This window comes from Manis pentadactyla, assembly GCF_030020395.1.
Source record: "Manis pentadactyla isolate mManPen7 chromosome 15 unlocalized genomic scaffold, mManPen7.hap1 SUPER_15_unloc_1, whole genome shotgun sequence".
NCBI lineage: Eukaryota > Metazoa > Chordata > Mammalia > Pholidota > Manidae > Manis > Manis pentadactyla.
The window spans coordinates 3,701,594-3,715,864 of NW_026644588.1; the positions used below are offsets into that span (position 1 = coordinate 3,701,594).

At 53.0% G+C, this 14,271-nt stretch overlaps 1 protein-coding gene across 1 annotated transcript; it reads right to left on the reverse strand.

Annotated features, from left to right (window-relative positions):
- Positions 1 to 3,429: 3,429 nt before the first annotated feature.
- CACNG6 (calcium voltage-gated channel auxiliary subunit gamma 6) lies at positions 3,430 to 13,117 on the reverse strand. Its single transcript, XM_036880974.2, has 4 exons — positions 12,784 to 13,117; positions 9,001 to 9,075; positions 7,441 to 7,578; positions 3,430 to 4,129 (listed from the first exon to the last, which is right to left on the reverse strand). Exons 1-4 carry the CDS (start codon positions 13,115 to 13,117, stop codon positions 3,891 to 3,893), a joined length of 786 nt encoding a protein of 261 aa, XP_036736869.2. The 3' UTR covers positions 3,430 to 3,890.
- Positions 13,118 to 14,271: the final 1,154 nt, after the last annotated feature.

Genomic DNA, 14,271 nt, shown 5'->3' on the forward strand with positions numbered 1-14,271 from the left:
CTTGGCACCACCTCTTTCCTCTCCTGTGGGTGCTGAACGAGAGGGTGGTGTCCTGCCAAACTAGAGTCCAACAGGAAAACAGAAATAGGACATGCACTGTCTCTTCTGGCACCATCCTGGGGCTCGTCCAAGAGAGGCAAAGACAGTCTGATGAGAAAGTGGGTATCTGAGTGCCTACCTCCTTCTACCTGCAAAGAGCAATGGAGATACGTGGTCTCACCAGCCACAGAGCTACAGAAGAGACCCTAGTCCCCATCTCTACCTCTGTCCCTTGCAGGGTCCTCTACTACAATGGGGCATCTCGTGCTTTTTTCTTCCCCTTGCTTCTCTCTCCTCCTCGGGTAAGACTCTGGGCTAGCACAGGGCGAGTGTGCACGTCCAGGAGTTTGCTAGGATGCATCCTCTTTACCTGTCGCCGTGGACTTTGGTTCCTTACCGCACTCTGTCCCTTTATCCACCTGTTGTCACAGGAATGCATGTGCTTGAGATGAACAAAAGCTCTGGCTAAGCTAGGTGTGCGGTTCTGACCATTGCAAGCTGGGTGGATTCGCTCAACTCGTTTGAACTCTCTGTGCCTCGGTTTCCTGATTTTTTCAGTGGAATAAGAGGAGCATCTCATAGGGGTGTGAGGCTCAAATGTAATGTGTTCACTCCTGCTGAATACTTAGTCCAGGGCCGGGCGCCAATGAGACAGTCAGCACCTGGCAGCTGTTATCATTACGAGCAGTGATAGTGATAGTAGCAGAGAAAGTGGGAGGCAGAAGGGAGGAGAGAGGGACTGTGTCCAAGGCTTCGGGGAGGACCGAGAAGTTCCTCGGAAGCTGGCTATCAGGGCAACCCTTGTCTATTTTGCCGCTGGGATTCAAATTCAAATTGTGCATCATTTTGATTCTTGCATTTTCTCTGTAACCTTCAAATTATGTTTGAGCAAAGCTCTAAAGGGTACATTAAAAAAAAAATAAAACAGGGAGGGTTGTAGATTTCAAGATGCTTCTATTTTCCTTCACTTTAAAAAATGGAAGGTGAAGAGCTGCAAGTTGACGCTTTGGTGAATTATGCCCCCGGACGCCATGACCGCAGCTGTCTTTGATTTGTCCTTGATGGGTGTCCATTCTCTTCCCCCACCTTGGAGAAGCCCACAGAGATGCTGGGTAGGAAAGAGGGGCCGCAGTGAAGACCCCGCCGGACAAAGAGCCACCCACCCCCGAGACCAGAGAACCCTGGCCCGAGGCAGGCGTCTCCTGGGACTTCCCCGAGCTAGCCGGGCATGAAGTCAAGTAGAAGAAAATAGTTGGGGATCCCTCTTCCTAGCACTTATCTCCGTTTATAATTACATTCATTAGTGTGATTATCTGATTAATATCCATCTCCATCATCAGACTGTCAGCTCATTGGGGAGCCCTTTTTACTGTCTGCTGTGTGCCAAGGCCCAAAGTGCCACTGGGTAAATAACAACAGCAAGAAGGACCCAGCGGCGACCACGTGCCCGACAGTTCCCTGGGGCTTTGCAGAATTATGACGGCGTTCACGGCCCACAGCGATGCCAGGAGCGGGACCTGCCAGGAACTCTCACAAGGGACAAGAAGCAGAGATGCCCAGAGGCGCAGCAAGGGGCTCAGGCTGCAGAAGGTGGGGCCAGGGTTCCACGCCGGACAGTCTGGGTGCACAGCCCCCCTTCTCCGCCCTGCCCGGCACTTCCTCTATGTTGAATGGAGACATGAATGCACGTCCTCAGCTCTCCCCGCAGCGTCCTTGGTGCTGAGGTCTGTGCATAAAGAAGAGAACGGCCTGCCGAGGAGTACGCCGCTGAGTCTGAGATGGGGTGCAGTCAAGAAAAGGGCTCCCCACATTTCCTGGAGACTAAATGATCTCGGCAAGGAAGCCATTTTCAACCCTGGGGCAATTTAATGATAAGTTTTACAATACTTACATAATATGTTGCATTATATAAGTATCATGTTACATATATACTATAATGTCATATTTTATGCATATTATACTAAATGTAGTAACATGAATGCTATAGCATTTATGTTCTATGGTATAATATTAATATTTTATATTAAATTATAATGTATTTTATAATTATACATGATTATATAATATATAATTGTATTTATAATATATGGTATGATTATATAAATCATATTCATAATTAAAAACAGAAGTGTTTGAGAATATGCTAATATAATATCCATAATATTAATAAAATAGACTAGTGAGTATAATATAATCATATTCTCTATAGTACTCATTTGATATCATATATATAACGGTACATATTATATCTAACAGTCCATGTAATATATTTATCACATGATGCAGTCATATTTGATTAAATCAGATTCATTATTTTATGAATGTGATTATATTTATTTCAATTATACATTAAATATAAGCATGTTTAAGAGAGTCAGGCTCAGAATTTGAATACATCTGTGCTCCTAAGCCAGCACACAGTCAGTATTTTAAATATTTTTAAATGTTGCCAGGGCTTTGGCCTCTGAGAGCTGAACAAGCAGTGGCAGCTCTGGGTCCGAGGGGCGCACGGGTTTGCCCCAGGGACCAGCGGGTGCTCTGCCCGAGGCCCCCCAGCCCCTGCTCCAGCCCCGCTCCCCATCACGGGGGCTGCGGCGCCCCAGCCTCTCCCCACACTCGGCCCCCAGGACAGACGTGCTCTGGCCACGGAGCAGCTCTCTAGGGCTCTCCTGGCCGCCGCCCAAGTCCTCATCGGAGTCCCCGCTCAGGTGTGCATCCTCACCCGCGGAGTCCTCGCTGCCCCTGGGGCTGGTCCAGCTGCCCTCTGACCCCCACTTCCGGAGGCACGTCCACCTTGTCGGGCTGGCATAGCAGCACCCATCCGGGCACTGGAATCTGGGCCAGTTTACCAGGCGTGCCACACAGAGCCCCGCAGACCCAGGGGGCTGAAACAGCAGAATGGATGGTGTCCGGGGCTGGGGGACTGGAGGCCGAGACCCAGGTGTGGGCAGGGCCGGCGCCTCCTGAGGCCGGGAGGGAGGGCTCCTTCTGGCCTCTGCCCTTGCCTTATGGACAACTACCTACTCTCTCCCAGCATCTCTCCACCCCATCTTCCCTCCATGCCTGTCTCTCTGTGTCCTGGTCTCTCTTATAACGACACGGGTCATACTGCATTTGGGCCCACACCATGAATTTTCACTTAATTAGTAGACACAGACCCTCTCTCCAAATAGGGTCATTTTCTGAGGTCCTGGAGGCTGGGACCCCAACACATAATTTTGGGAGGGACATAGTTAGACTCAGGACGACCCTGTTTTTGGTCACTCTGTGTGGGCCCCTTGGCACATGGCTCTGGGGCTGGTAGGCAGCATGCAGTGGGGTTCTGGACAGCATGAGGGGTCACTTTGCTCTACCCCAGAACGTGCAGTCGGGTCACAAACAGACTCCAAATCAAATCAAGTTTCCAAACCTTTAATCCCACAGGCCAGACGACAGCGGGTCAGACCCAGAGCTCTGGCCCTCCCCGCTCCCCGTTTCCCCAAGGTTCGCTTTCACCAGAAGTCTCTCCCACCAGTGAGTAAATCCTGGGACACGAATAGGTCCAACACCCTCCCAAGAACCCTGACCTCACCCCCACCCCACTCCCTGGTTACCCCATCAGGTCCCCGCCATCCTTCCCTGGGGACCCTCGTTTGCAAAAACCTCTCCCCATCCCACCCCAAGCATCCCAAATTCAGCCACCCAGAAAAATGTATTTACAGCCGAGGCCGTGAGAGGCAGGTTTGTGCAAACAACGTGTGCCCCATGTCAGGGAGCACACAGCTTCTCCAGGACGTGGGGCAAACGGTTCTGAGGAGGACCACGGAAAGAGAAGCATCTAGAAGGAGCCAGGAGAAAGCACAACGGTGGCTCTAGGCAGCCCTGTGCCCCTGCTTGGGACAGAGTGAGCCCCAGGGCCAGGGAGGCAGGGTGAGCAGCAGAAAGCAGCCGCCAGCCAGCAGCAGGACCAGGCTGGCCCCCAAGCCACAGCCCACAGACCAGGAGTACTCGTAGGCCAGGGCCGGGGCTGGGGGTGGCTCAGGGCCGACCCTCTGCAGCAGGGCTCTCACGGAATGCCGGAACACCTCCAGGCTGACCAGGAGCAGCAGGCCTGTGGGGAGAGGACAGACATGGCGCTCAGGCCCCTGGGCACCCCGACATGGGTCCAAGCGTCCCCCAGAAAGCACCCCGTCTCATGCTTGCTCAGACAAGAAACGTGGGGGACCCCCCAGCACTCTCCGGCCCATCCATTCAACAGCTGCTTCCTAAACACCCAATAGACAGCAGGTACACCTTTGGGAGCTGGGCTTGAAAAGGGACACAGCACAGATGATAGAGGCAGAGAGGACAGAGGTGGCGCCAGGGGCCAAGGGGCCAGGGCAGGGGGAGTCGGTGCCTCATGGGGCAGAGTTTCCGTTGGGAAGACGACAAAGTTCTGTCGGTGGAGATGTGATGGTTATACAACAGTGTGAATGTACTTCAGGCCACAGAACTGGACACATCAAAATGGTTAAACAGTAAATTTTATGTTAGGAGTATTTTCCCACTTTAAAAAAGGGGGAAAAAGGAATCAAGAGCACAAGAGTCGACTGAAGACTCCATCGAGGTTTTTCTGAAGGGTGCTGGCGGGATCTACAGTCTGCACCATCTACACCCGTAGAAGCACAGAGGAGGGTGGTGGCAGGGGAGGGGAGGCTGGGGAATGCTGGTCGGTGGGCACAGAGACTCGATTACATGGGATGAATGAATCCTGGGGACCGTGTGTCCAGCACGGTGGCGATAGTTAATGGTGCTGTATTATGTGCTTGCACGTGCTGACAGAGGAAAGGATGGCGCGTGTGCTCTCTGCGAGACAAAATGGAAACCCCAGGAGGTGAGCAAGATGTTATTTAGCTTGATTGTGGTGATAGTTTTGCAATGGCAGCGTCCAGTTGTAAACCCCGAATGTATACAGTTTGCACTCGGCAAGCATAGCCTCGTGGAGCCGGGGAACAAGAGAAGGTGGATCACAAGACGGGAAGAAAGGCAATCGAGTCAAGTTGAAATGCAACTTGATTTAAAATAAAAAAAGAAGAAGAAGGAAAAAACAAAACATGAGGCAGACAAAGCCCCTGACCTCATGAAGCTTATCTTCTACTTGGAGGACATAACTGGTGAACAAATAAGCCGAAGCATGCAAAACTCAAATGCCCGCAGGAGGTGACGAGAAAGTGTAATGTGAATAAAGCAGCTTAAGTGTGGTGGGAACAATAACAAAGAGTAATTAAAACTCAGCTCCAGCCATCTGCTGCCCATCAGACATGGGGACTGAATTTGCCAGATCTTCTGATTTTTCAAGAAGAGCTAGAATTTTTTTAACGATTATTATTTTTATGGGAATTCACCCCTCCTTTAAATATTGGCTCAGAGAAATCCTTATACACTGCCTGCCAAACAAAGTGCATTTATGGGCCACCACTGGCCTGTGGGTGGCCAGATTGTAATCTCCAAAGTAAACACATGAGAAAACAAAATAATTTCAGAGAGTGAAGCACACCAGGGAGGAGATACAAGCCAGGCATTGGGAAGTGGGGTGATATCCAGGGATGGAGCAGGGACTTTAAGTGGTGTCATCAGGAAAAGCCATCTGAGCTGAGGCCCAAGGATGAAAAGAAGCCAGCCATGCCCAAAACTAGGCAATGGCCTTTTCAAGCAGGAGGAACAGCTGGTGCAAAGGCCCTGTGGTAGAATGGAATGTAGTGTGTTTGAAGAAAAGAAAGGTCAGTGTGGTTGGAGCCAGGAAGTAGGTGGGGAGAGGGCGGGCAATGGAAATGCAGAGGTGGGCAGGGGTCAGATCATGTAGGAGCATGTGACAGTCATCCACAAGCCATGGGTCCTGGCTGCCTCCCCTCTCAGACCCTGAAGTCTAGTCCCAGCCTCAATCCTTGACTCTCCTTCCTCCCTGCACTCTACTTCCCCCGTGATTTTTAATCAAGGGCCTGGAGAATGCAGCCTGGAGTCTGCACTGGGCCTCCCTCACTTGTTCAGTAAGGTTCTCATGGCCACTTGTGCAAGCTTTACCCTGCGTTATGCTCCCATCTTCATTCTCTTCCTCAAACTTGCCAAGTCTTTTGCAGCCTTCACACATGATGCTCTATCACCACCATCACACCATTACCATCCCGGTCACCACCATAACATCACTAATATTGCCACCACCACTATTATCACCAGCATCACCAATATGACCATCACCACCATCACCACCCTTCTTCGGGCAATTCCTTTTCATTCTTCAACTACCAGCTTAGATGTCATGTTGCAGGGAGTTCCTCTGAACACCTCCCCCAAAGTGCTACTCATAATGCTTTATCATAACTCCCTTCACAATTATGGTTGAATTATGACATGTGTGATTATTGGTTATTGTCTTTGCCAGAATCTAGAGTCCATGAGGGCAGACACAGTGTCTGTCTTATTAATCTTATATCTCTAGCCCTTAGCACAGTGCTGGGACCATAGTATGTGCTCAGCTAATACAAATGATAAATAAATGAAGCTTATGTAAATGAATAACCTTTCTAGCCACCAATGAGGACTATATTTCACAAGATGTGGCATTCTTTTGGACCCTCAACTCCGAGAATGCCACAGTCCTTGCAGAGCCCAGGGCCAATCTAAGGGAGTGCTTGGAGCCCTTCCAATTCCCAGGCAGCAACAGTGCTCAGAACCCTCTCATATTTGAACCCACTACAACCCTTGTGCTCCCAGCATGCAGTGGTGCTTAGAGACCTCCCCCAACCTCCCAGCAAGCAACAGTGCCTGGGAATCCCAGGTTCAAATATCAAAAATATCTGAAGACACCCTCACCCCATTCCCAGCCAACAGGGCTTAGAATTCTCTGATCTTTGAGACTTCTAGAGCCCTTCTAGAGCCTAAATTTCCAGCATTCTATTGTGCTTGGGGGTACCTCCCAGCATGCAGCTGAGCTTGAAGATACCGCCTCCTAGCATGCAACAATCCTTGGAAATCCTGGGTCTAAATCTAAAACAGTGTTTGGAGACCCTCCAAACCTCAGGCAACAACAGGTCTCAGAATTCTCCCATCTGTGAGCCTACTATAGTCCTTGGGCTTCCCCCAACTCCCAGCATGCAACAGTGCTTGGAGCCCCAACCTCCCAGCATGCAGCAATGCTTAGAGAACCCACCTCCCAGCATGCAACAGTGCTTGGAGACCCAACCTCCCAGCATGCAACAGTGCTTAGCCTACCTCCCAGCATGCAGCAATGCTTAGAGAACCTACCTCCCAGCATGCAACAGTGCTTGGAAGTCCAACCTCCCAGCATGCAACAGTGCTTGGAAGTCCAACCTCCCAGCATACAACAGTGCTTGCAATTCTGACCTCCCAGCATGCAGTGCCCTGTCTCCAGGCTCTCAACCTCACCTGCGAGGCCAAAGCAGAAGGCTCCAACTCGGAGGAGGAACTCTGCACCTTTGCTGAGCACCATGATGACAGAAAGGCACCCCAGGGCCATGACCGCCAAGGCCAGAAGTGCCATCACAGCAGCCGCCATATTCACCTCTATGAGGACGGGGAGGGGACAGAAGCAGAGTACACAGGATGTAGGCAGTGCCGGAGTCAGGAAGGTGGAAGATTCAGGACTGGAGAAGAAGTTGCAAGTGGAAGGTCGTCCAGCCCAATATTCTACTTACACTACTGAAGGAACTAAAATCCAGAGAGGGTCAGTCATTTGCCTGAGGGCACAGAGCAAGGTGGGGACAGAGCCAGGATTTGAGGGAGATGGGGGCTACTGATTATTTTATGATGTGGTCGCTGCTTGTTTACAGGTGAGAAAACTGAGGAATGGGTGTGTGGGAGATGACAGAGAAGGCAGAATGATCCGAGTCGGAATTCTCCCCAGCCACTTCCTGCTGGAAGATTCTGGTAAAGTCACTGAAGCTCTCTGAGCCTGTTTCCGCCTCTAGAAAACCAGGACCGAAATCTCTCCTTGATTGGCTGTCGTGAGGATTAGAAATCACATATGTAAAGTGCCCGGGGCAGGGTCGGCCCACAGCAGTTTTCCACACATGTGCACTACGATTACTTTACTATCCTGAAGGAGGGCAGTGAGTTGTCAGAGCTCACTTAGGACGAAGACAAGAGAGGAGTGAGAACCACTGTGCATGAGGACCTACTGCGTGCCTGGCACTACCTGTGTGTTTCAATTGCATCATCTCATTAAATCCTTACAAAGACCAGATTCATGACATGCTCACAATTCTCTCACTGGCGGGGCTATCGAGGTACTGAAAGGAAAGGGTGAAGTCTTAAGAGCTGTGCACTGGCCAGCACAGTGGCCACTACCACATGTGGTCTTTAAATTTTAAGTGGCTTTAAATTAAAATTCAAAACTCAGTTCCTCAGTTGCATCAGCCACATTCTCAGTGTTCAGCGGCCACATGGCCCCTGTGGCTACCGTCTTGGTGGGCACAGAGAACGCTGCCATTTTCACAGAAGACGGTAGGAGAGGACTGGTTTAGAGTCTGAATTGTTCGGGTTTTAAATCCTGCCTCTGCCTCTGCCATTTCCTGGGAAAAATGAATGTAACCATTTATGGACTTCCATCTTCTCATCTGGAAGATGAAGATAAGGCCCTTGTGCTACAGGGTCACGACAAGGACTGGAATTCTTATCGATGCAATGCCTAGGGCCGCGCTCAGCATGTGGCAGGTGTACAGATGTTAAAATGCTGCCCACAAGAGAGGGTTTTAACTCACCAAAGTTGCACAGCATATGGCAAAGGCGGACCTGGGGTAGGAGCATGGGGCGCAGGGGAGAACCACCTCCCTCCCAGAGATGCGACCTCCCTGGGACACAGGAGCTGAGCCCCTCGCACCCCCCCCCCAGGCACAAAGCAAAGAAGAAGACAATGCTGTCAAGAGGTCCCCGGGCATGGTCAGCACCTCCTCCCCACCACCCCACCATGGGGTGAAAAGGTCTCACCTTTCTTTGTGGTTCTCTGGAAGATGTGTGCATTCTCCCCCGTGGTGAAGAATTTAAAATAGGTGCAGTTTGCTTCTGTGGGAGCAGGAGAGAGAAAAGGGGAGGTGATGACATGCAGGTCCTTGGTGTAAGCTCAAGACTGGACGTTTAACCCAACTCACAGCAGCCTAAAAACGTGACATTAGCATCCCTGATGTACAGAGGAGAGAAATACAAGCCACCTGCTGCCACACAGCTCTCCAGGAGCTGGGCTTCTAATACAGAGACCTGAGGTCCAGATCTGTGGCTCAGTGGGCTGTTGACATCGCTGGGGCCTCTAAATCTTCCTCTATGACATGAGACAGCAGTCTCTTTCTTGGCTCTATCACATGGGTTTGTTGGCAGTCAAGTGCGATTAGACATTGGATAATCACTTTATTCCACAAAGGACCCAAGACACAGACAACAGAAGGCTAGCAGACTCAAAAGAGATTCTCATCTCGGAAAAGACTGCCACCTAAATACACAAAGAGCTCCTGCAGATCCACAAAAAGAGAGGTAACCCAATTGAAAAATGAGCAAAGGATATGAATAGTCAATTCACAGAAGATGAAACCTGGATGACTCACAAGTACATGAAGAGATGCTCCAACTCACCAGGGATCACAGAAAGGCAACTTAAATCAGCGGGGAGGTGCCCCTTCAGATCATTTAGGTTACAAATACAATATCAAGCACTGGAAGGATAAGGGGCAACAGCTGTGAGTGTAAGCTGGTACTGGGCTGTCTGAAAAGCACTCTGACATACTTTATGAAATGAAGGATGTTTATATCCTATAACTCAACAATTTCATTTCTGAGTGTACATCAGGCAAAAACCACACGCAGGAAGGGATGTGTGGATGTTCACTGCAGCACTATTAGAATAACAGAGAGTTGGCATCAACCTAGGTGTCCATCTCTGGGGGAATGAAGTAAATGTGATGGATGTTCCGTGTGCAAATCTCTGCAGCACAGTGTAGTTACAAACTAGAAAGCATCACGGAGAGGTTTGGAAGCAGTACTGAGGAGAAAAAAAAACAGGAAAAAATCTGTAGCGAGATATCATTTACATAAATTAAAACACAGATATAAAGTAAGTTAAAGTACGTATCCATGAGTGCCTATCAAACACATTAAAGAGAGAAGTTAGGAAGGAGTGAAGAAAAAGAATATTAAGATAAAGCACAAGAGGGATCTCACAAAGTCTGTTAGTGATTTTGTGATATAAACCAAAGTCAGTGATTCATCCAAATGTGTGTACTTGAGGTCCAGGAAACCCCAAACTTAAAAAAAAAAGGCATTTTCTAGACTGCATTTTAAAGCCAGAAATTCCCACAGAATTCACCTAGTCCAACTTTCTCCTTCTCCAGATGGGGAAACTGAGACATTAACAGGGACCAGAGAGGTAGAGAGGAAGAGGGGTAGAAGAAATAGGAAAGGGGACACTATTTGTAGCAGTCAGTGGGGGAAACGTGGTCTTCGCTGACAGTGGAAAAGGGAAGTCCCATCTAGAGAGTAGGCAGGTGAAGTGCATCTTTCTAAGAGCATGTGGGGTGTCTGGCATCCTGTTGGGGCTACAAATGACTTAGGACATTTTGTCTCTGACTCCAGAGGAGACGGCACGTCCCATTTGGAAAGGAGTTGGATATGGTGACCCCTCTTGCCGCCAAGGGAAATATGGGATGCCCCTTAAAGGACAGTGGGGTGTGTGGGGTGTTGCTGAGATAATAAAAGTTATTGTGAGCAGTCCTCTGGGGGGGCTTGGGGGATTGTGGGTTGATGGTGATGGTCCTGTAGAGAGGTTGAAGTCTTTCTGACCAATCGCGGGACATTAAGGGATGTGAGAGACTCCATCCCGAGCAGTAAGGTGGGTTGGGACACCCCCTCCAGTGCCCCGAGGACCTTTGGGACATCTTTATGGACTACTAGTGAGATGAAGTATAATGTAGTTATTAAGAACAGAAACAACCAGGATTCAAAGCCCATATGACCAGCCTGGGTGCATAGACGGCTCCACTTACATCTATTGCTTCTTGTTTTTCTCTTCTGCAGAAAGGAGATGGTAATAATTACTCACAGGATTGCTATGTGGGTTAATGAGTTAATGCACGTGGACTACTTAGAACAGAGCCGGGTGTTAGATAAGCATCTAATGTTTTTATTACCAGGGCACCCCATTTTGCAGAAGTTTGGCAACTTCCTGCTTGAGGCTCCAAGGAGTGAGAATTAGCCAATTTGCAGAAGTGACGTGTTTAATCTGGGTGCTGGGTAGGTGGACACCTCAGACAACAAGGGGAGTTTGGCATCTCAGGTTGCTCCCAAGGGCTTGGGACATCCTACTTAGGACCCTATGGATATAAGATATCCTATCTGGAGTCCAGGGATAGGACATCTTTGAGGGGTACTGAGCTCATAGGACACCCTTTGGAGAGTAAAGAGTGGGGTAATCTCATATGGCTGATGGAGCAGATGATGTCCTGAAGGATGGCCCTGAGGGATGTCAGATAGTTTCCTTGGGTCAGTAGAGGTGCAGCAAGATCCCATTCCCGTTCCCATGGGGTTTAGGATGTCCCACTGGTATAAGCAAAGGGCATGGCATGTCCCATCAGGGGGAGTGAGAGAATTGGGTAGCTCCCTGGCAGAGCTTGGGGTAAGGGAGCCACTCCGGGGAAGGTGTGTGTAGGAGGGGTGTCCGTGAGAGGAGATGAGAAGGGCTGGAGGGTGGGGTCTGGGCACTCAGAGGTGAGAGGGATGGGAAACGCAGCAAACTTGGGGAAGCACGAGGCCTGCCCGGGATGTTGGAAGGGGTTTGGTGAGAGCTCGGTTTGGCGGAATCAGTAGGTGGCAACACGCACAGACCCTACTCTGGGGTGGGCATCAAAGCCACCTGTCTCCCCAGGGACCACAGGACAGCGTGCAGTCTGTCTCCCGTGTGGGACAGGCAAGGCCGCCCCAGGAACCCAGGAGCCCTCAAGGGGCAGGAGCTCTCTCAGTGGGTGCGGCCATTTCTGGAGGACACAAGTGGTCTGAGGGCACCAGCTGTGTCTGGAGTCACAGGCAGGTCCGGGGATACAGGCTGGCCTGAGGGCAGAGGCAGGTCTGGGGCAGAGGCTGGTCTGGGGCAGAGGCAGGTCTCGGGGCAGAGGCTGGTCTGGGACAGAGGCAGGTCTCGGGACAGAGGCTGGTCTGGGACAGAGGCAGGTCTCGGGACAGAGGCTGGTCTGGGGGTACAGGCAGGTCAGGAGGCAGAGGTTGCTCTGGGAGCACAGCGAGTCTGGGGGTACAGGCAGGTCTGGGGGTACAGGCAGGTCTGGGGGCAGAGGCTGGTCTGGGGCAGAGGCAGGTCGGGGGGTACAGGCAGGTCAGGAGGCAGAGGCTGGTCTGGGAGCACAGCGAGTCTGGGGGTACAGGCTGGTCTGGGGCAGAGGCAGGTCTGGGGGTACAGGCAGGTCTGGGGCAGAGGCTGGTCTGGGGCAGAGGCAGGTCTGGGGGTACAAGTAGGTCTGGGGCAGAGGCTGGTCTGGGGCAGAGGCAGGTCTGGAAGCAGAGGCTGGTCTGGGAGCACAGCGAGTCTGCGGGTGCAGACTGTGCACCGTTTGTGCCCGGGGCCAAGGTTGCTGGGGAGCACAGGTGGACGCGGGTGCGGGCCCTTCTGAGGGTAGGGGCTCTCCGGGGGCTCAGGCTGACTCCGGGCGCGGTTTCCTCCACGCCCCCACCCCACCCTCCGCGGTCTGCGGGGCAGGCCCGGCGGGGCGCGCTTACCTCCAGGCAGCTCCGCTGGGCCGCACGTCTCTCTGCCCGCGGGCACGTCGGCCTGCCACAGCCTCTTGGTGCACATCTTCCAGAGCCCCAGATGGGCAGCGTCGCAGATGGCGCTGCCGTTGGCCTTGTAGGTGTTGAGTTCCACCCAGAACTCGGTGCCCACGGCCAACACGGCCAGCGTGGCGCCCACGGCCGTCAGCAGCAGCCCCAGCTTGACATTGCCCTCGCGCTCCGGCGTCAGCCCGGACCTGCGCTGCCCGCGAGCCCGCCGCCGGCCCGCGGCCCCGCGCCGCCGGTCCTCCTCTTGCATGAAGAAGTTGGACCACATCATCATCTTTGCGGCGGCTGGGAGCAGGTGCACGGGAGGCAGAGCCGGGGAGGGGTCCCGGGCCGGACAGGAGCAGGGAGGGGGGCGCCGGGGTCCTGAGGGCGTGGGGGCTCAGCGTCCACGGGATTTGTGAAAACGGAGGATGTGAACCCTGAGGATGTGAACCCTCCCTGGGACCTCAAACGGGAGTCCGGCTCGCCTCTGAGGCTTAGGAGAGAAAAGCGAGGCCCCCAGACAGGAAGCCCTCTGAGGCTCAGAAGGGGGCCTGGGGTCCCCACAGAAACTCAGCAAATAAGATGGGACCCAGGGAAAGCAAGGTCTCCCCGGGCCCAGAGCTAGAAGCTGGGTACCCAGGAGGGGGGCCTGCCGGCTGGCGCTCTGCAGAGCTGCTCTGGGGTCCCCACCAAAGGGAAACTGGGTGTCCCCAGGACAGGGATCTGAGAACCCCACTAAGGTTCAGAGTTTGGGGTACCCAAGAAAGGCTGCTGAGGTCCTCTGTGTGTTTGAAAGGAGACACCGTGCCTTCTCTAGGGCTCAGAGTCCCGAGAGGGCAGAGCTGGGTCCCTCTGGGGTTCAAAAGAAGAGCTGGGGTCCCCAGGGAAGCTCAGAAAGCATGGTCGGAACTCCTCCTGGGTCTCAGAGAGGCAGCAGGAGCCCCCAAATTCACAGACGCGGCAGCAGAGCGCCCCGCGCCCCGGGGGCTGGGACCTGCGGGAATAATGGAAAAGGATGGGGGTGTCCCTGGCCACTCAGCGACTTCAGAGGTCTGCACTGGGGCAGTGGCACAGCGGGGTCCAGAGGAGGGCCCGGAGGGCTCCCCAGGGCTCAGGACGGGGACCCCAGGTCCCCCCGGGGGCTCGGGGGACTGTGGTCCGCGCTGCGGCTCAGGAAATGAGGCAAAGGACAGCTGGGACCCGGGAGGGACTCTGCGTCCCTCCGGACGGCTGGGCTCCCCTCCCCCCGGGCTCCCAGGGCCCGCCCGGCCGGGACGGCTCCAGGCTCGGCTCCAGGCCCGGCGCCTCCCGCAGGCCTCCCACCCCCCCGGTCCTGGGCGGGGCCCCCTCTCGCTCTCCTGCCTCGGCGCCGCGGCGCCCCCAGCTCCGCGAGGCCCCCGGGCCGTCGGTTCCGCACGCCGCCGCCGGCTCGGCCCGCACCCGCCG